General features: G+C 32.2%; 1 protein-coding gene across 1 annotated transcript; it reads left to right on the top strand.

Annotated features, from left to right (window-relative positions):
* The first annotated feature begins 1024 nt into the window (after nucleotides 1–1024).
* LOC134258917 (uncharacterized) lies at nucleotides 1025–8163 on the top strand. Its single transcript, XM_062741520.1, has 4 exons — nucleotides 1025–1082; nucleotides 5254–6583; nucleotides 7178–7267; nucleotides 7946–8163. The coding sequence occupies exons 2-4, from the start codon at nucleotides 5389–5391 to the stop codon at nucleotides 8161–8163; spliced, it is 1503 nt and encodes a 500-aa protein (XP_062597504.1). The 5' UTR covers nucleotides 1025–1082; nucleotides 5254–5388.
* Nucleotides 8164–13689: the final 5526 nt, after the last annotated feature.

The following is a 13689-nucleotide window of genomic DNA, read 5'->3' as shown; positions in this document are numbered from 1 at the left end:
GATGTTTGAAAAGCAGTAGCAGATTTGGAACATCTAACTAACTTTTGATTAGACTGAGATGTATGTTTCAAAATTTAAACATAATATTTCTTCAAAATTTCTAGCAACAACTTTAGAGCCACATGGAAAAGAGTTTGAAATATCTAACGCTGCTAATTTTTTTCAGAAATTATTTTTATGTCAGATTGTGATATGGAGGAATTTCAATACAGAGAAAGAGTAACGAGTTATTATCACAAAATTTAAATTTAAAATATGAGTTGCATATGAAAAAAATTTATTAAAATGCTTAAAATCCTGATGGAAAACATCATGAAGAGATGCTTCGTAAGTCAGAAAATCATAATGTTGTATGTGGTTGTAAGAAATAAATGCATCTGTGGGGAGTTATCTTTCTTCGAAATATTTCTTCATGTGAAAAAAATGCCATACTTATAAAAATTTTGTATAAAGTACTTGGAACATTAAACTTCTCTTAAAATAGTCCTTACAAATATACAGCTTATACAATTTATGAAGCTGGATTTAAATGTTTTATTGTTAAAGATAATAAAACAAAAAGAAAGAAATTGGCAACAGAAATAGAAAGTAATGTTGCAAACTTATATTAAATTTCATCGAATTGACTACTCAGAGGTCTCGCTTAGGAAACTCGAATTAAGAAAACTGTGAGTAGTAATCATAATTTGTACTTTGAAAATTGTCTGTCTTAGCAGAGGGTCGTTACCCCTTTAAGTGTTCGCTTGTTATCCAATCGTTTGAAAAGCGGGAGGGTAATTGGTGTATCTGAACGTCCGTCTAGCTGTCCGTCCGTCTGTTACGCTTCGGGGCATCTCTTATCCGCAACTCCTCTTATACCACTGAATTAAATTTTACAAAATGTATATTCATGAAGATTTGCCCTTTTTTATTCATCGTACACCATTTAACGGAAGTTGCCGGTCAAATAAAATATTTTACGTGTAATCGATCTTTAAATTATGTATTGGATGCATTGAGGGAAAACAACGATTGTTTTATTTCATTTGTTCTTTATCTTTGCAGTTGTTACCTTTGAATGCGCATTGGCCTTCTTTGCGTAGGTAAGAAACTTTTTTTTCCAATAATAACGTTTAAGATCATTTGTATCATAATTCAAAATGACAAAAAAAAACCACTTGTATATGCAAAACCTTTAATGACTGTCTGTATAGTGACTTCATTATTTAATAATGCCATTTTCTAAATGTTCTATTACCACTAAAAGGGAAAACATGCCAATATTTTTCAATTTCCTGTATTCTTTTCCATTTTAATTAATAAGAGTTGCTTCTTATATGAGTTTCCATTCAATGATTTGGATAGTTATTAGTCCCTTACCGGTGAAACCTCAAGAGACTGTAGGTTTCATGTCCGTCTGTCTGTCCTAAGTCTCTCTATCAGTCTGTACCACTTCATTTTTAGCTAACCTGAGTCGAAGGCTCAAGAGAGCATTTCTGATCACATTTTGTCCGGCGTCCGTCTGTCTGTCTGTGAAGTTTTCACACTTTCGACTTCTTCTCTAGAACCACTGGGCAAATTTCAACCAAACTTGCCACAGAACATCCTTAGGTGAAGGGGATTCAAGTTTGTTCAAATGAAGGGCCACGCCCTAATTCAAAGGGAGATTACTCAGAAATGGTAAATATTTTATGGCATGTTTTAAAAATCATCTTCTCCAGATCCACTGTGCCAGGAAAGATGTAACTGATAGGGAAACATCCTCAGGTGGTGTAATTTTTCTAAAATCATGACCCTCAGGGGTAGGGCGGGGTAAAAATGGCTGACCAAAGTTTTACAAAGAGATATAATGGAAAATTCTTTATAAATCTTCTCAAGAACCACAAAACCATGATAATACTTTTATGGAAGCATTATGGTAGCCTAAGTGTAGATTAAAGTTTGTTCAAGTTTTGCCCCCAGGAGGTACGGTGGGGGCATAAAGACCGATCAAAATTTGACATAGAAAAATACAGATTTTTAAAAAAAATCTTCTCAAGAAAAGCAAATACATTGATCATTTTAATATGGAAGCATCCTCAGGTAAGGTAGATTCAAGTTTGTTCAAATAATGACCCCGGGATAGGTTGAGGCCACAATGGTCGATCAATTTTAACATAGAATAATATAGGAAAAGTCTTTAAAATATCCTTCACAAGAATAGCAAAGCCATGATTGATCATATTTACATGGAATCCTTTTCGGGTAGTGTAGATTCATTTATAATTATACTATTTTCTTCTTTATTTCCTAACCAAAGTGCTCAGGTGAGCGATGTGGCCCATGGGCCTCTTGTTGGCACTTTTTTTCTACACGCTTGCAGATATTCAGCTGGTTCTTTTTTATATTTGAGTTTATCTTGCTGAATTACACATCATGTTTATATATCGTTGCACTTCATTGATTTTTGAACTATGGCATTTTTAATTTTTCATAATGGCTAAGATCGGATTTGAGCTGAACTAAAATTGATGATCCAAAGGAGATGGTCATTTGAAGAAAAAAAACAAGAGGCCCACGAGCCTGATAGGTCACTTGAGCATCATGCAACAATATCTCAACAATTGAATTTCGATCATGTTTTAACCAATGAGATTCAAAATTTTGAAAGAGGCAATATTGCTTATCATAACATTAAACATGCCTAATCTGGTAACGTGAGGTACCCAGAGGTAGATCAGAGTAACAAAGAGAAAAAAGAAAACGGTAGATAACTCTAAATCAGTGCATACTCAATGGCATACTTATTACTAGTAAATATTAACATGGTATAAATATAAAGCGAGAAAATGTGTTTAATTTTCGTCTCTATATTGATTATTTTTGGGGTTAAAGGCATATAAAACCTTATCGGTTTTGTAACGCAAATCGAATTGTATTCTTGACTTCTAAATCGTTTCTCAGCGATACTGCAATTTCTTGCTACATTGCGAGTATATGGGAGGCATTCTTACTGTAATGAGAGTTTTTCCCGAGGTAGAGTTAAAGTATTCTAATTTAAGTGATATATCATAGATTAAGTATTATTATCTCTATTTATAAAACTGTTTTTTACAATTTAAATTGAGCTGATCTAATTATAGAGTGCATTGTTACAACGCGAAATGTAATAACAACGCGAAATGTAATAAACCTGGATTATTACATTTTGCGTTATTACATTTTGCGTCGAGATCAACGCAAAATGTAATAACGCTAAATGTAATAACACAATTTTAAGATTATTACATTTTGCGTTTTTACATTTTGCATCGAGATCAACGCAAAATGTAATAACGTGCTTTTTCGTTATTACATTTTGCGTTATTTTATTTTTGCACTGAAAACAACGCAAAATGTAATAAAACAATATGTAATAAAACAAAATAAAATAACTTTTTTGATTGCGTTGAACAAAAAAATCATAAAATTGATTCAAATATATACCTGTTACCAACATCGGAAACGCGCTGTAAAAATATTTTGAACTAAAACAATGAGATCAACGTTAGGACTTTTTCCGGACATAAGTACATTAAAAATGTATCGTTTTTCTGATTCTGATTTAAGTTAAATTGAATACATTGTACTTAATTACAAAGAATTTATTTAATTTTAATTGGAATACTTTTGATAATCTTATTAAATTTCTAACCAATAAAACATATTTAATTAACAAAGATTGACCATATGTTCATTAAAAGCTCTTGATATCCATTTTCGGCACGTATACATTGGTTAACAAATGAATAGAAGTATATGTGTGTCAGGCGAGGGTCGGACGGGCAGGGATAGGGCGGGGTGTTTACTTCGTATGTTTATTATTTTATTACTGTGGACATGCAGAAACAATCCGTATTATTAGAGGATGGAAAGAAAGAGAGAGAGAGAGAATTTTGATTTTGCTTGTCTGCAATGCCGGAGATTTGCATGGAACAGTATGGTATCATTATTGTCATAAAACCCCTTCCCGCTATACATTTACATCTGCTAGTACAAATTGATATTATTTTTTTTTATTTATTGCAATTGTCTATAAAAATTGATCTTTTTTTTTTCTTTTGTTTTATTTTCTTTTCATTGGCCACTACGCTATTGAAAATTGTACTCAATCTGGCCGACGAAAAAATGTATTATTACATTTTGCGTTCCTGCCTTTTGCTCGACACAAAATGTAACAACGCAAAATGATATGTTCCAAAAATCTTGTTATTACATTTTGCGTTATTACATTTTGCGTTGATCTCAACGCAAAATGTAATAACGCGAAATGTAATAATTCTTCAAAATGTGGTGTTACATTTTGAGTTATTACATACTGCGTTGATTTCCACGCAAAATGTAATAACGCAAAATGTTATAATCCAGGTTTATTACATTTGGCGTTGTTTTTACATTTCGCGTTGTAACAGTGCATGTATGTCTAATGACATTCAAACACGTATTTCTTTGTAAGACAGATTTTTTTAAATACAGTATCTTAATAAATGACATCCTAAAGAGAAAAAGCGAACAAGTTAGGGGCATGCTTTGCTTAAATAATACTCTTAGAGTGCTTTTTAGGTCACCTGAGTTTATTGCTGTTCGTTTCCGTCCGTTGTCCGTCGTCGTGCATTAACATATTTCCAGTTTCTCCTCAGAGACCACTAAAATAATTTCAACCAAGTTTGGCATATAGCATCTATGGGTGAAGGGGAACAAAAATTATTAATTTCTTTACTCCTGGGCATCAAGAAGTCGAACTGTTGGCGTGATTGTTATCAGCATTGAGAGCTTTTCTAAAATTGTGAAATTCATGGCCCCCGTGTCAGGGGATCTACATGTAATTAACAACGAGATATACATGTAACAGTACTTAAATTTTTAGATATGATATCCTAAGTAGTCAACTATCATTTGACAAAGAAGAAATAAATACATACATATTAGTTTTAAAATTTTATTATTTTTGTATATCTTAAAATGGAGCTCTTCTAAAGGAGATCGAAATAGTCTAAAAATGGCCACCAACACCCAGCCTCTTTGAGTAACCAAACTTAGCAATTGCTAAGTTTATAGTTTTGATTATCAACGGTGCCAGCCTCTTTCAAAATTGTGAATGCAATAGCATCTACCTTTAAACATGAACCAAATTCAATCATTTGAAAGTCGTTGCATTATTCTCTGGTGACCTATAAGACCCAATGGGCCTCTTGTAAAATAAATTTATATATTTGCAAAAGAATTTATGTCATTTTTACGATTTCTAAATTTTAGAAACATGGACATATTCAACCTTTCAACGATTACGATTTTCTTAATTGCAATATTACATATGGACCAGTTTCTTCGACTCACAATTGTACCATCAAAGATTACTCGCTCATAAATCATCAGAAAATATTTAGGCAAATGATTCAGGACAACCATAACCAACTAATTTTCATTTATCTTGAAATGTTTGGAATATACGAAATTGCGGACAATGATTTCAATAGAAACAGGATGGCCGAATGGATCTGGGTCACGCAAGATTATAAACATCTCCTGCGATACCCTATGGATATTGACTTATATACATTTGGTCTTCTAAGAAGAGGAACTGACAATTTTCATCTGCAAGTAGAAATAGAAAATGTCGAGGAGTGCAAAAAATCATCTCTCACAAATTTTCCTTACGAATATTTAACGAAAATTGTAAACAATCAAGGAAAAGGAATGCTATGTCATAGATATTTTGAAAACCAAGGGTTTAAACTATTTTTATTTAATATTTCTCATGTGTCAATTGGCTATGATTTTGAATGTTTTTCAGATAACCTTAATGAGACAAAATATGAGATTGTTACAAAGTCTCCGATCATTTACATTACCATTGCCATTGTAGTTATTTTCATTTCCTTTTACCCTGCTTTTGTATCAATTGCAGTTCACGACGAACAACAGCATAGAAATGTTAAATTTTACACAAAAGCAGATTATCCTTATACATTTAGACGACTTTTCCTATTCCTTTTATTTCATAATACCTCTCGTACCATTATCAGTGTTTTTCGTTTCACATTTCTAATGCTGTTGATGGGTTTTTCTTTTTTCTGCGTGAAGTTGATAGTAACGGCTTCTTGTGAAAACTGTTTTCCAACAGATAAAAGAAACTATCCAAGAGTTTTTGACCTAACTACGGGGGAATCAGAAGAAAATCTTTTGAGACTCATTGCATTATCGTTCACTTTTTTGATTGTTTTACATATCGTGAACTATACTGCATTTGATCACTTTAATACTGAAGACCATGTTGTTTTATTTGATATAACAAACATGTGTCTGCCCTCTGAAAATGAGCAAAGTGGTATAAATGTAAAAATTTTAAGATTTATTCCAATCCATTATTTCACGAGTAATGATGAGTGTAGTAATAGCGTGTTTTCGCAAATTGTATGGAGATATAAACAGCTTGCTTCTCTTTATTTCTGGAGTAAAATTTGTTTATTTCCAATGAGAAATTTTACGAAAATCAAACACAAGGGATGTAAATTTATTTATGTAATTATAAATTTTTTTTTAATATTCCCCATTAATCTATTTGTTTTTGTCTCATGTTCTCTATGTCCATTGATAAATTTTCTATTTTTACAATCCTTAAATTATTTACAAAAGTTTTTTCAGTTCAGTTTTTATGTTTTCAGGATTATCATAAGAATATTTTCCCTCGACATTGGAAGCTTTGATAGAGTCTATCAAACACAATCTGGAACAAATGAGACATCCAACTGGAAGCATTTCTTATTTTTTCTTGTATTCACTTTTTATCCGTTGTGTTTTACGGGCCTACTGTACATATATTTTGTAGACAATTGCTTTACTTATGGTTTGCTCTACTTTTTACAAACACTTATGTATACTATATTTGCAGCTTTGCCGCATCTTCTTTCTACATATATCCATATATTTGCTATCCTGTTTATTGGCATTTCTTATATTCTGTATTTCATTGTTTCATTTTATAAGAAATACAGGGAAATATTATTATTTATATTGGACAAAAAAGGTAAGTCAGAAATAAGTGTTGACTATTTTGATAAAGTGACTACTATGTTTTTTCCTCTGAGGAATGCAGTCTTTGTTCTCATAGCAAAATCTTTTTTTACAGTCTTATTTGTATTAATAAATTACGTAACATTTGGGTATGTTCATCTTTTAGATGAAGAAAGGGACAACGACTTCAATATTTTCTTTCCTCTTATTGCATCTGTTTTTGCACCAAGGATTCTAGAGAAATACTGCCTAGAAAGTACTCAAGATCAGTTGCATAGAAAAGAGAGACAAATTAAAGTATTATTAGATTTTTTAATGGAACAAAATAATTTGGATTACAAATCTGTCATTAACAAAATAAAGAATTTATTAGTTTCTTTGGAGCCACAAAATTTTTGGGATACGAATTCTGATATTGAAAAAATAAACCAAATTAAGAAATTATTAAATTCTTTATGGCAAGAGAATAAATTGGATAAAGATTGTGATATTGAAAAGCTAAATAATATCAAAAAGTTGTTAGATTCTATAGTGCCACAGGAAAATTTGGATTACGAATCTGATATTGAAAAGCTAAACCAAAGTAAGATATTAGTAAACTTTTTGGGGCTACAGAATAGAAGATCCATCGAAGGGCAAGAATTTAAATTGCAGTATGTGTTTTCTAGTTTACGTTGCAAGGAAAGAAAAATGTCAGAAATGGCATGTTTGAAAGGCCTTAAACATAAAGTGTGTATGCCTTGTCTTACCTGCAAAAATGCCTTCAATCAAGAGGTTTGTGAAGAGTTTTGTGCATGCCTTATTTGTAAGGAGCAGACTGATGTTAATACAAATTGTAACTGCCCAGATTTCTGTTCGGAGATATGTGCATGCCTTCCTTTAAATTGCATCAACAAAGAAACAGAACAGTGTGCATGTTGTTATACACTCGTAGAACATGTAGAAATACCACCTGGTTATCAAGCTTTTAGGTCTAGCTCCGATTATGATAGTGAGAATGAAATCAGAAATGAACATATATCTGAGGAAAGGGAGAGTACGAGTGTCAAAATTCCACAATCGGCCTCCCAATTTCCAGATAATGAAATAAGCCATTTAAGTAATAGGTCGTACCAGAATATGTTACAAGGGGACGGCATCACTATAGTATAACACAAATGATATTTGTCTGTATATCTTTCAATATGCTCTTTTGTGCTTTTGCTATGAAATTTCTTATAGAGTTAACTTACCTTACATCTTGTATGACTGAGATTTTGTGTTTTATGAATAATTTGCATTAAATTTGCAATACAAACAATTTTAAAATGTGTTTGTAATTATATTTTTTGTTGTGTCTTTTGTCATTCCTGAGAGGAACTATTTATCTGGTGTGAATTTGCACTTTTAAGCTAGAAATTTATAACATGTAAAATATGCAAAATCACAAGTTCTACCTAAATTGAGTCAAAGGTTCAACTTAGCTTTTTGATCAAAATTAGACAGGTGTCTGTCGTAGTCGATACACAATATCAACAACTAATGAAACAAATTTAAACAAACTTTACATAGAGTAGCCTTGGGTAAACGGAATTCAAGATCATTTAATTAAATGGCCATATTTTTTAAGGAGATATTATTATGAATTCTTGATGCTATTTTCATTTCATCTTTTTAAAATCTTTTCAAGAACCATTCGAAAGAAAAAAGGAAATTTAGGTAAAGTCTTCCTACGGAAATGTAAGTTCACGTGAGTTAAAATCATGAGTCCCGAAGTAAGGCCGGGGCTTCAATGGATGTTTCTTATGATCAAAATTTAAAATATTTCTCCCAAGAACAGCTTATGCATTATATGAGCACTGAGTATAGACTGGGGCAATTTGATGATCAAATATTTTCATAGGAAAGCACAGGGAAGTGTACCCAACCGCGGTTTTTAAATTCCTGGAGGAAAATACTACAATCAGATTAATTAGATAAATAAAATTAAAAGAACAATACAGATCTTAATATTATCCATGTCATGCACCTTTGATTATCATGCCTTTTTATAAATGTTAAAAACATAAAATACATGGCATTTTCTGCCAAACCCTTAGTTATTTGCCTTATTATTTCATATACAGATCTTGTTGTGTAATGCAACTGCAGACATTAAAAACATAGAAATTAATTTTCAAGGGTCAAATTCCAAACAGTTCTAATTGCAGAAAAATACCCTTTCAACGGTATTCTAGTGTTATAATACATAGAATGTTCAAAGTTAACATTCAGAAGGCATATGAATATACGACATATGCATATAAGACAAAACGGATTCATGTATATAAGAATTTAATTTCTTTATTATTTTTTTTTTCAATCAAAAATATTTTAATTTTGAAAAAGAGGACACAATACTCTTTATACTTTAAATATGCTTATTTTATAACCAAAAGCTAAATATTTGATGAAAAAGTATTTAATTTACGTATCCTTGGGTCAAGTGGATTTAAATTTCTTCATATGAAGGGCCACGCCCTATTCCGAAGGGAGATGATAAAAAAATTACTGAAAAATCAATGGCATCTTTCAAAAATCTTCTCAAGAACCACTGAACCAGTAAAGATGAAACTTATATGGAAACATCCTCAGGTAGTGTATATTCAAGACTGTTGAAATCATGACCCCTGGGGGTAGGGCCGGACCACAATAGACGATAAAATTTACATTGAAATATATAGGGAAAATTTTGAGAACAGCAAAGCCATTGTTGGTCATATTTATTTGGAAGTATCCTCTGGTAGAGAAGATTCGAATTTATTTGTTGAAACTATAACCACATTGGACGATCAAAGTTTTAGATAGAAATATATAGGAAAAATCTTTAAAATATCTTCTTCTGAAGAACAGAAAGGCCATGATTGGTCATATTTATATGGACGCATTTTCAGGTAGTGTAGATTCAAGATTGTTTTAAGACAAGTTTTTTTCTCTTACCATATAAAAGTTAACTTGTATGAAATAGGAAAACTGTATATTTCATATATTAAAGAAGACCTTTCAGTAAACAAATTCAATGAACTAAGTAATAGACAACGCTAAGCCTAGAATCTGGTTAAATTTGAAATTGTTTGCAAGAGTAAAGGGGCATACAGATCTCTCTAAACATTTATATTTTTACTTTCTTTTCATAGTGCATTAAATTCCCATGCCGTATGTTTAAGGGAAGTCGTTACTGGTTGTAACTCTAATCCTGGTGATTCCAACCAAAGTATGTCGCCCGCGTGGCGCAGTGGTTAGAGCGACTGCTCTAGAGTCGCGAAGTAAGGAGTCAATCCTTACGTCGCGGGTTCGAATCCCACTGTGGGACGTGGAGACCGGTCCTTCGGATGACACCGTATAAACTGAGGTTCCGTGTCGCAGTAGGTGCTGGCACGAAAAAGATCCCTCCCTGCTCAATGGCCCTGAGTGCCGAGTATAGGACAGAATTTGCAGCTCTCCACCGGCAACTGGTGGCGTCTCTTTATGAGTAAAAAAAATCTCGAGAGGGACGTTAAACAATAAAAAATCAATCAATCCAACCAAAGCATGGTCCTCAATAGAACACTTAGTATCCTGAACACGATTGAAAAGGAGCAAGCAAAGTATAAATGTGGTGAGATACAGTTTTTTTTCCGGATTTTAAAGTGATATATATTGCTCGGGTTTATATTAGTTATAAAGTAATATATTTTGAATATTTTTTTTCATGATTTTCTTTTCTGTTAGATATGTTGTAAACTGCCATTAAGACATTCTTCCTAAAAAATCATTTTGCGATTGTTTTAATAAAATTACTCTTCAAAGTATTTCATAAGAAAAGAATATTTACGTTTAGAAAACACCGTGAATGTGAAAAAGACTTTTCTTTTTGCAGGAACCAATGCTGTGGTTCGAATTGGGTGTTCAACACATTTGTTAGCATTTGTTTTGGGGTTTTCATTACTTTTTTGTATGTTTCATTATTGAATATAGTTAATTCGAATAAAAACAAGCAAAGAAAACTACCAGTGATAAATTTTAATAACATCTGCAAACGATACCTCTCCTTGGACCCATAGGACATAAAAGACGAATACATGAAAACAACTTTTTTTCTGGCATAAAGACTTCACAACTCTTCGATCATAGTAAATTTTTACCATCGTCTGAACCTTTTTTCTGAAACTAAACATGCTGTTTATGAAGAAAATAATTTTCAAAGAATATCATTGTATTTGGTTATCAATAAAATAACTTTTAAAACAATCTCTCTTTGATTTTGCATTAAAATATTTTATTTTAATGCAGTAAGTATTTTGATACCCCGGGTACCCATCAACTGGTTAATTTCTTTCCCTAATCCTCTCAACACTAGGACACCTTATCTTATCCTCCTTCAATGAGTAAAAAGTCTGTAAAACAGTCTGTCGTGTGTTGCCACTTTTGTGACGTTTAATTATTTGTTTGAAATTCTCAAAAGTATTATTAATAATGACATATAATTTTTAAACTTTGAAACAACGTCCGTCCTCCAAGGATGTAGATGGGAGAAAAGGCAGAGTAACGCACCGCATGGTCAGAATTTCATTTGTTAGATTTTGATTGGTCAATCTCTGCCTCTCCTACCACGGTAAGACATGGAACAAAATTACCATTACAAAGCACAGCTATACAATATTTCAGACTTTCACATTCAAGGAGGACACTTATTGATTACAATGAACATTTTTAAGTAAATTTAAATTTATTAAAGGTTTATGTATAAGCTGAAAACGACTGGTATATAGGCATACATGTATGGCATACGCCATTTTCGATATTACTATCTCCATGTACGATATCATCGATTACCAGAGTATATACTCTTCCCATTCGTAACGCATGACTGTTTTATTGCCACGGGTATCGGAGTGGAATGTTGACCCAAGCTAGTGCTGGTTGTAATATATGATTATTTGATATGCATATTTGATCGAAAGGAATGAATGTAACATTAACGTCAGCATGTCCAAAATTTATATTTACAATTGCTCAAAACTATGTGAGGTATAAAATTGAAACTTATAAAGTTTATATATAAATCATTGATAAACAGATAGAGGATATCACTTAAAAACAAGCATTTGTTTTTAAACAGTGTATTTTTTTCAGAAGAAATGTATCCAAAAATCTGCATATTGAAAGGAAAATGCACCTGCTTAATTTTGTGCTTTTTGTGATTACCATCATTGTAAAAATATGTAATGCAATGAAGAACAAGTTCGACGTGAATGGTCTCTGAAAGGCTGTTATTGAAAGCATGACACGTATAAAGACAAGACCCCTATATAATCGGCCATATGCAATGTAATTTCAGTTGAGATCGAAACATTTAGACAAAATAAACACGGAAAACAACTTACCAAAGGCTATCCGAGTCCAACTTGCCCTTCATTGAGAAACATATATTGTTTCTGCGATGATAGCTTTCACTAAAAGCACAGAATTTATTAGGTATATTGAGTGGGGGTTGCATTTTTAAATGATTTTTTTTAAATATAAAATATTTTTTATTTGTACATATATCAAGTGATACTTTCTATCTGTTAATCAATTATATATTTATAAACGTAAAAGTTTAAAAAGTTTTGGAGCAAATGTACAGATAATTTTAAGGACATGTTGACCTTTGACGAAACCTTTACCAAGAGTATACACGCAGCGAAATGATGTTGACGACGAAGCTAACGGAAATAACTCCGTTACAAAATATGAACGCCCACTTTAATTATTCAAAAATCAAAATCAACATGCTTTTGCAGTTCTCGACGTTATTTTCCATCAACGAAAACAAATATAAATGGCATTTTCTGATGCCATAACTTGCTTTCTCATGGTTTCTAAAAAAAAGGTTATTTGAATTGCAATGTAAAATACATTAAGGTGTTTGAAAAAATCAAATGCATTGTTAGGTAACCTGAGTAAATTCAGGTAACCTATTGCTAGTGCTTTCGCCCGTCGTCATATGTCTTTCTTAAACTTTTAAACATATTAAACTTCTTCTCTGGAACTACTGAAACAAAACAAAATTTGGTATACGGGATCTATTGGGTGAAGGGGAACAAAAAGTGTGAATTTCAATGTCCCTCCTCCCTGGGGCCTGAGGGGTTGGGCTTAAACCAATAAAATTAAAGCAATCTTTAAAAATCTTCTTCTTTACTCCTGGACATCAGGCAGTTAATCTGTTGACATGATTGTAATCAGCACTGAGTCCTCTACTACAATTGTGAAATTCATGCCCCCCGGGTCAGGGGTTTTGGTGTTAGGGCGGGGCTATATAGATCATATTGTGAAAGTGCATTATTTCTTTGAAAATCTTCTCTGCTCCTGGGCATTTAATAAAGTAACTAAGAACATAGTTATGATGACCAAGAATGCCTCTTCAAAAATTGTGAATTTCATGGCCCCTTGGTCACGGGTTCTTGTGTTAGGGAGGGGCTCTGTTGATTGGTATAGTAAAGACACATTCATTCTTCAAAAATCTTCTTATCTGCTCCTGGGTATTAAACCAATAAACCATTTACAAAGTTATGATGAGGAAAGATGCCTCTTCCAAATTTGTAATTGCATAACCCCTGGTGAGGGTTTTTTGGTGTAAGGAGGGAACTCTTTTGATTATATAGTGAAAATGAATGAATTCTTTAAAAATCTTCTTTG

Source organism: Saccostrea cucullata, unplaced genomic scaffold (genome assembly GCF_032062105.1).
Source record: "Saccostrea cucullata isolate Sc308-1 unplaced genomic scaffold, CSIRO_AGI_Scuc_v1 ctg12874, whole genome shotgun sequence".
Classification (NCBI taxonomy): domain Eukaryota; kingdom Metazoa; phylum Mollusca; class Bivalvia; order Ostreida; family Ostreidae; genus Saccostrea; species Saccostrea cuccullata.
This window is presented reverse-complemented; position numbering and strand designations above follow the sequence as displayed.

Excerpts from the sequence above, each read along its gene's own strand:
- LOC134258917 (XM_062741520.1), top strand. The coding sequence starts at position 5,389 with ATGATTCAGGACAACCATAACCAACTAATTTTCATTTATCTTGAAATG. Across the intron at positions 6,584-7,177 it reads TTTTGTCTCATGTTCTCTAT|ATGAAGAAAGGGACAACGAC; the intron begins GTCCATTGATAA and ends TTCATCTTTTAG. Across the intron at positions 7,268-7,945 it reads AGAGAAATACTGCCTAGAAA|AACATGTAGAAATACCACCT; the intron begins GTACTCAAGATC and ends ATACACTCGTAG.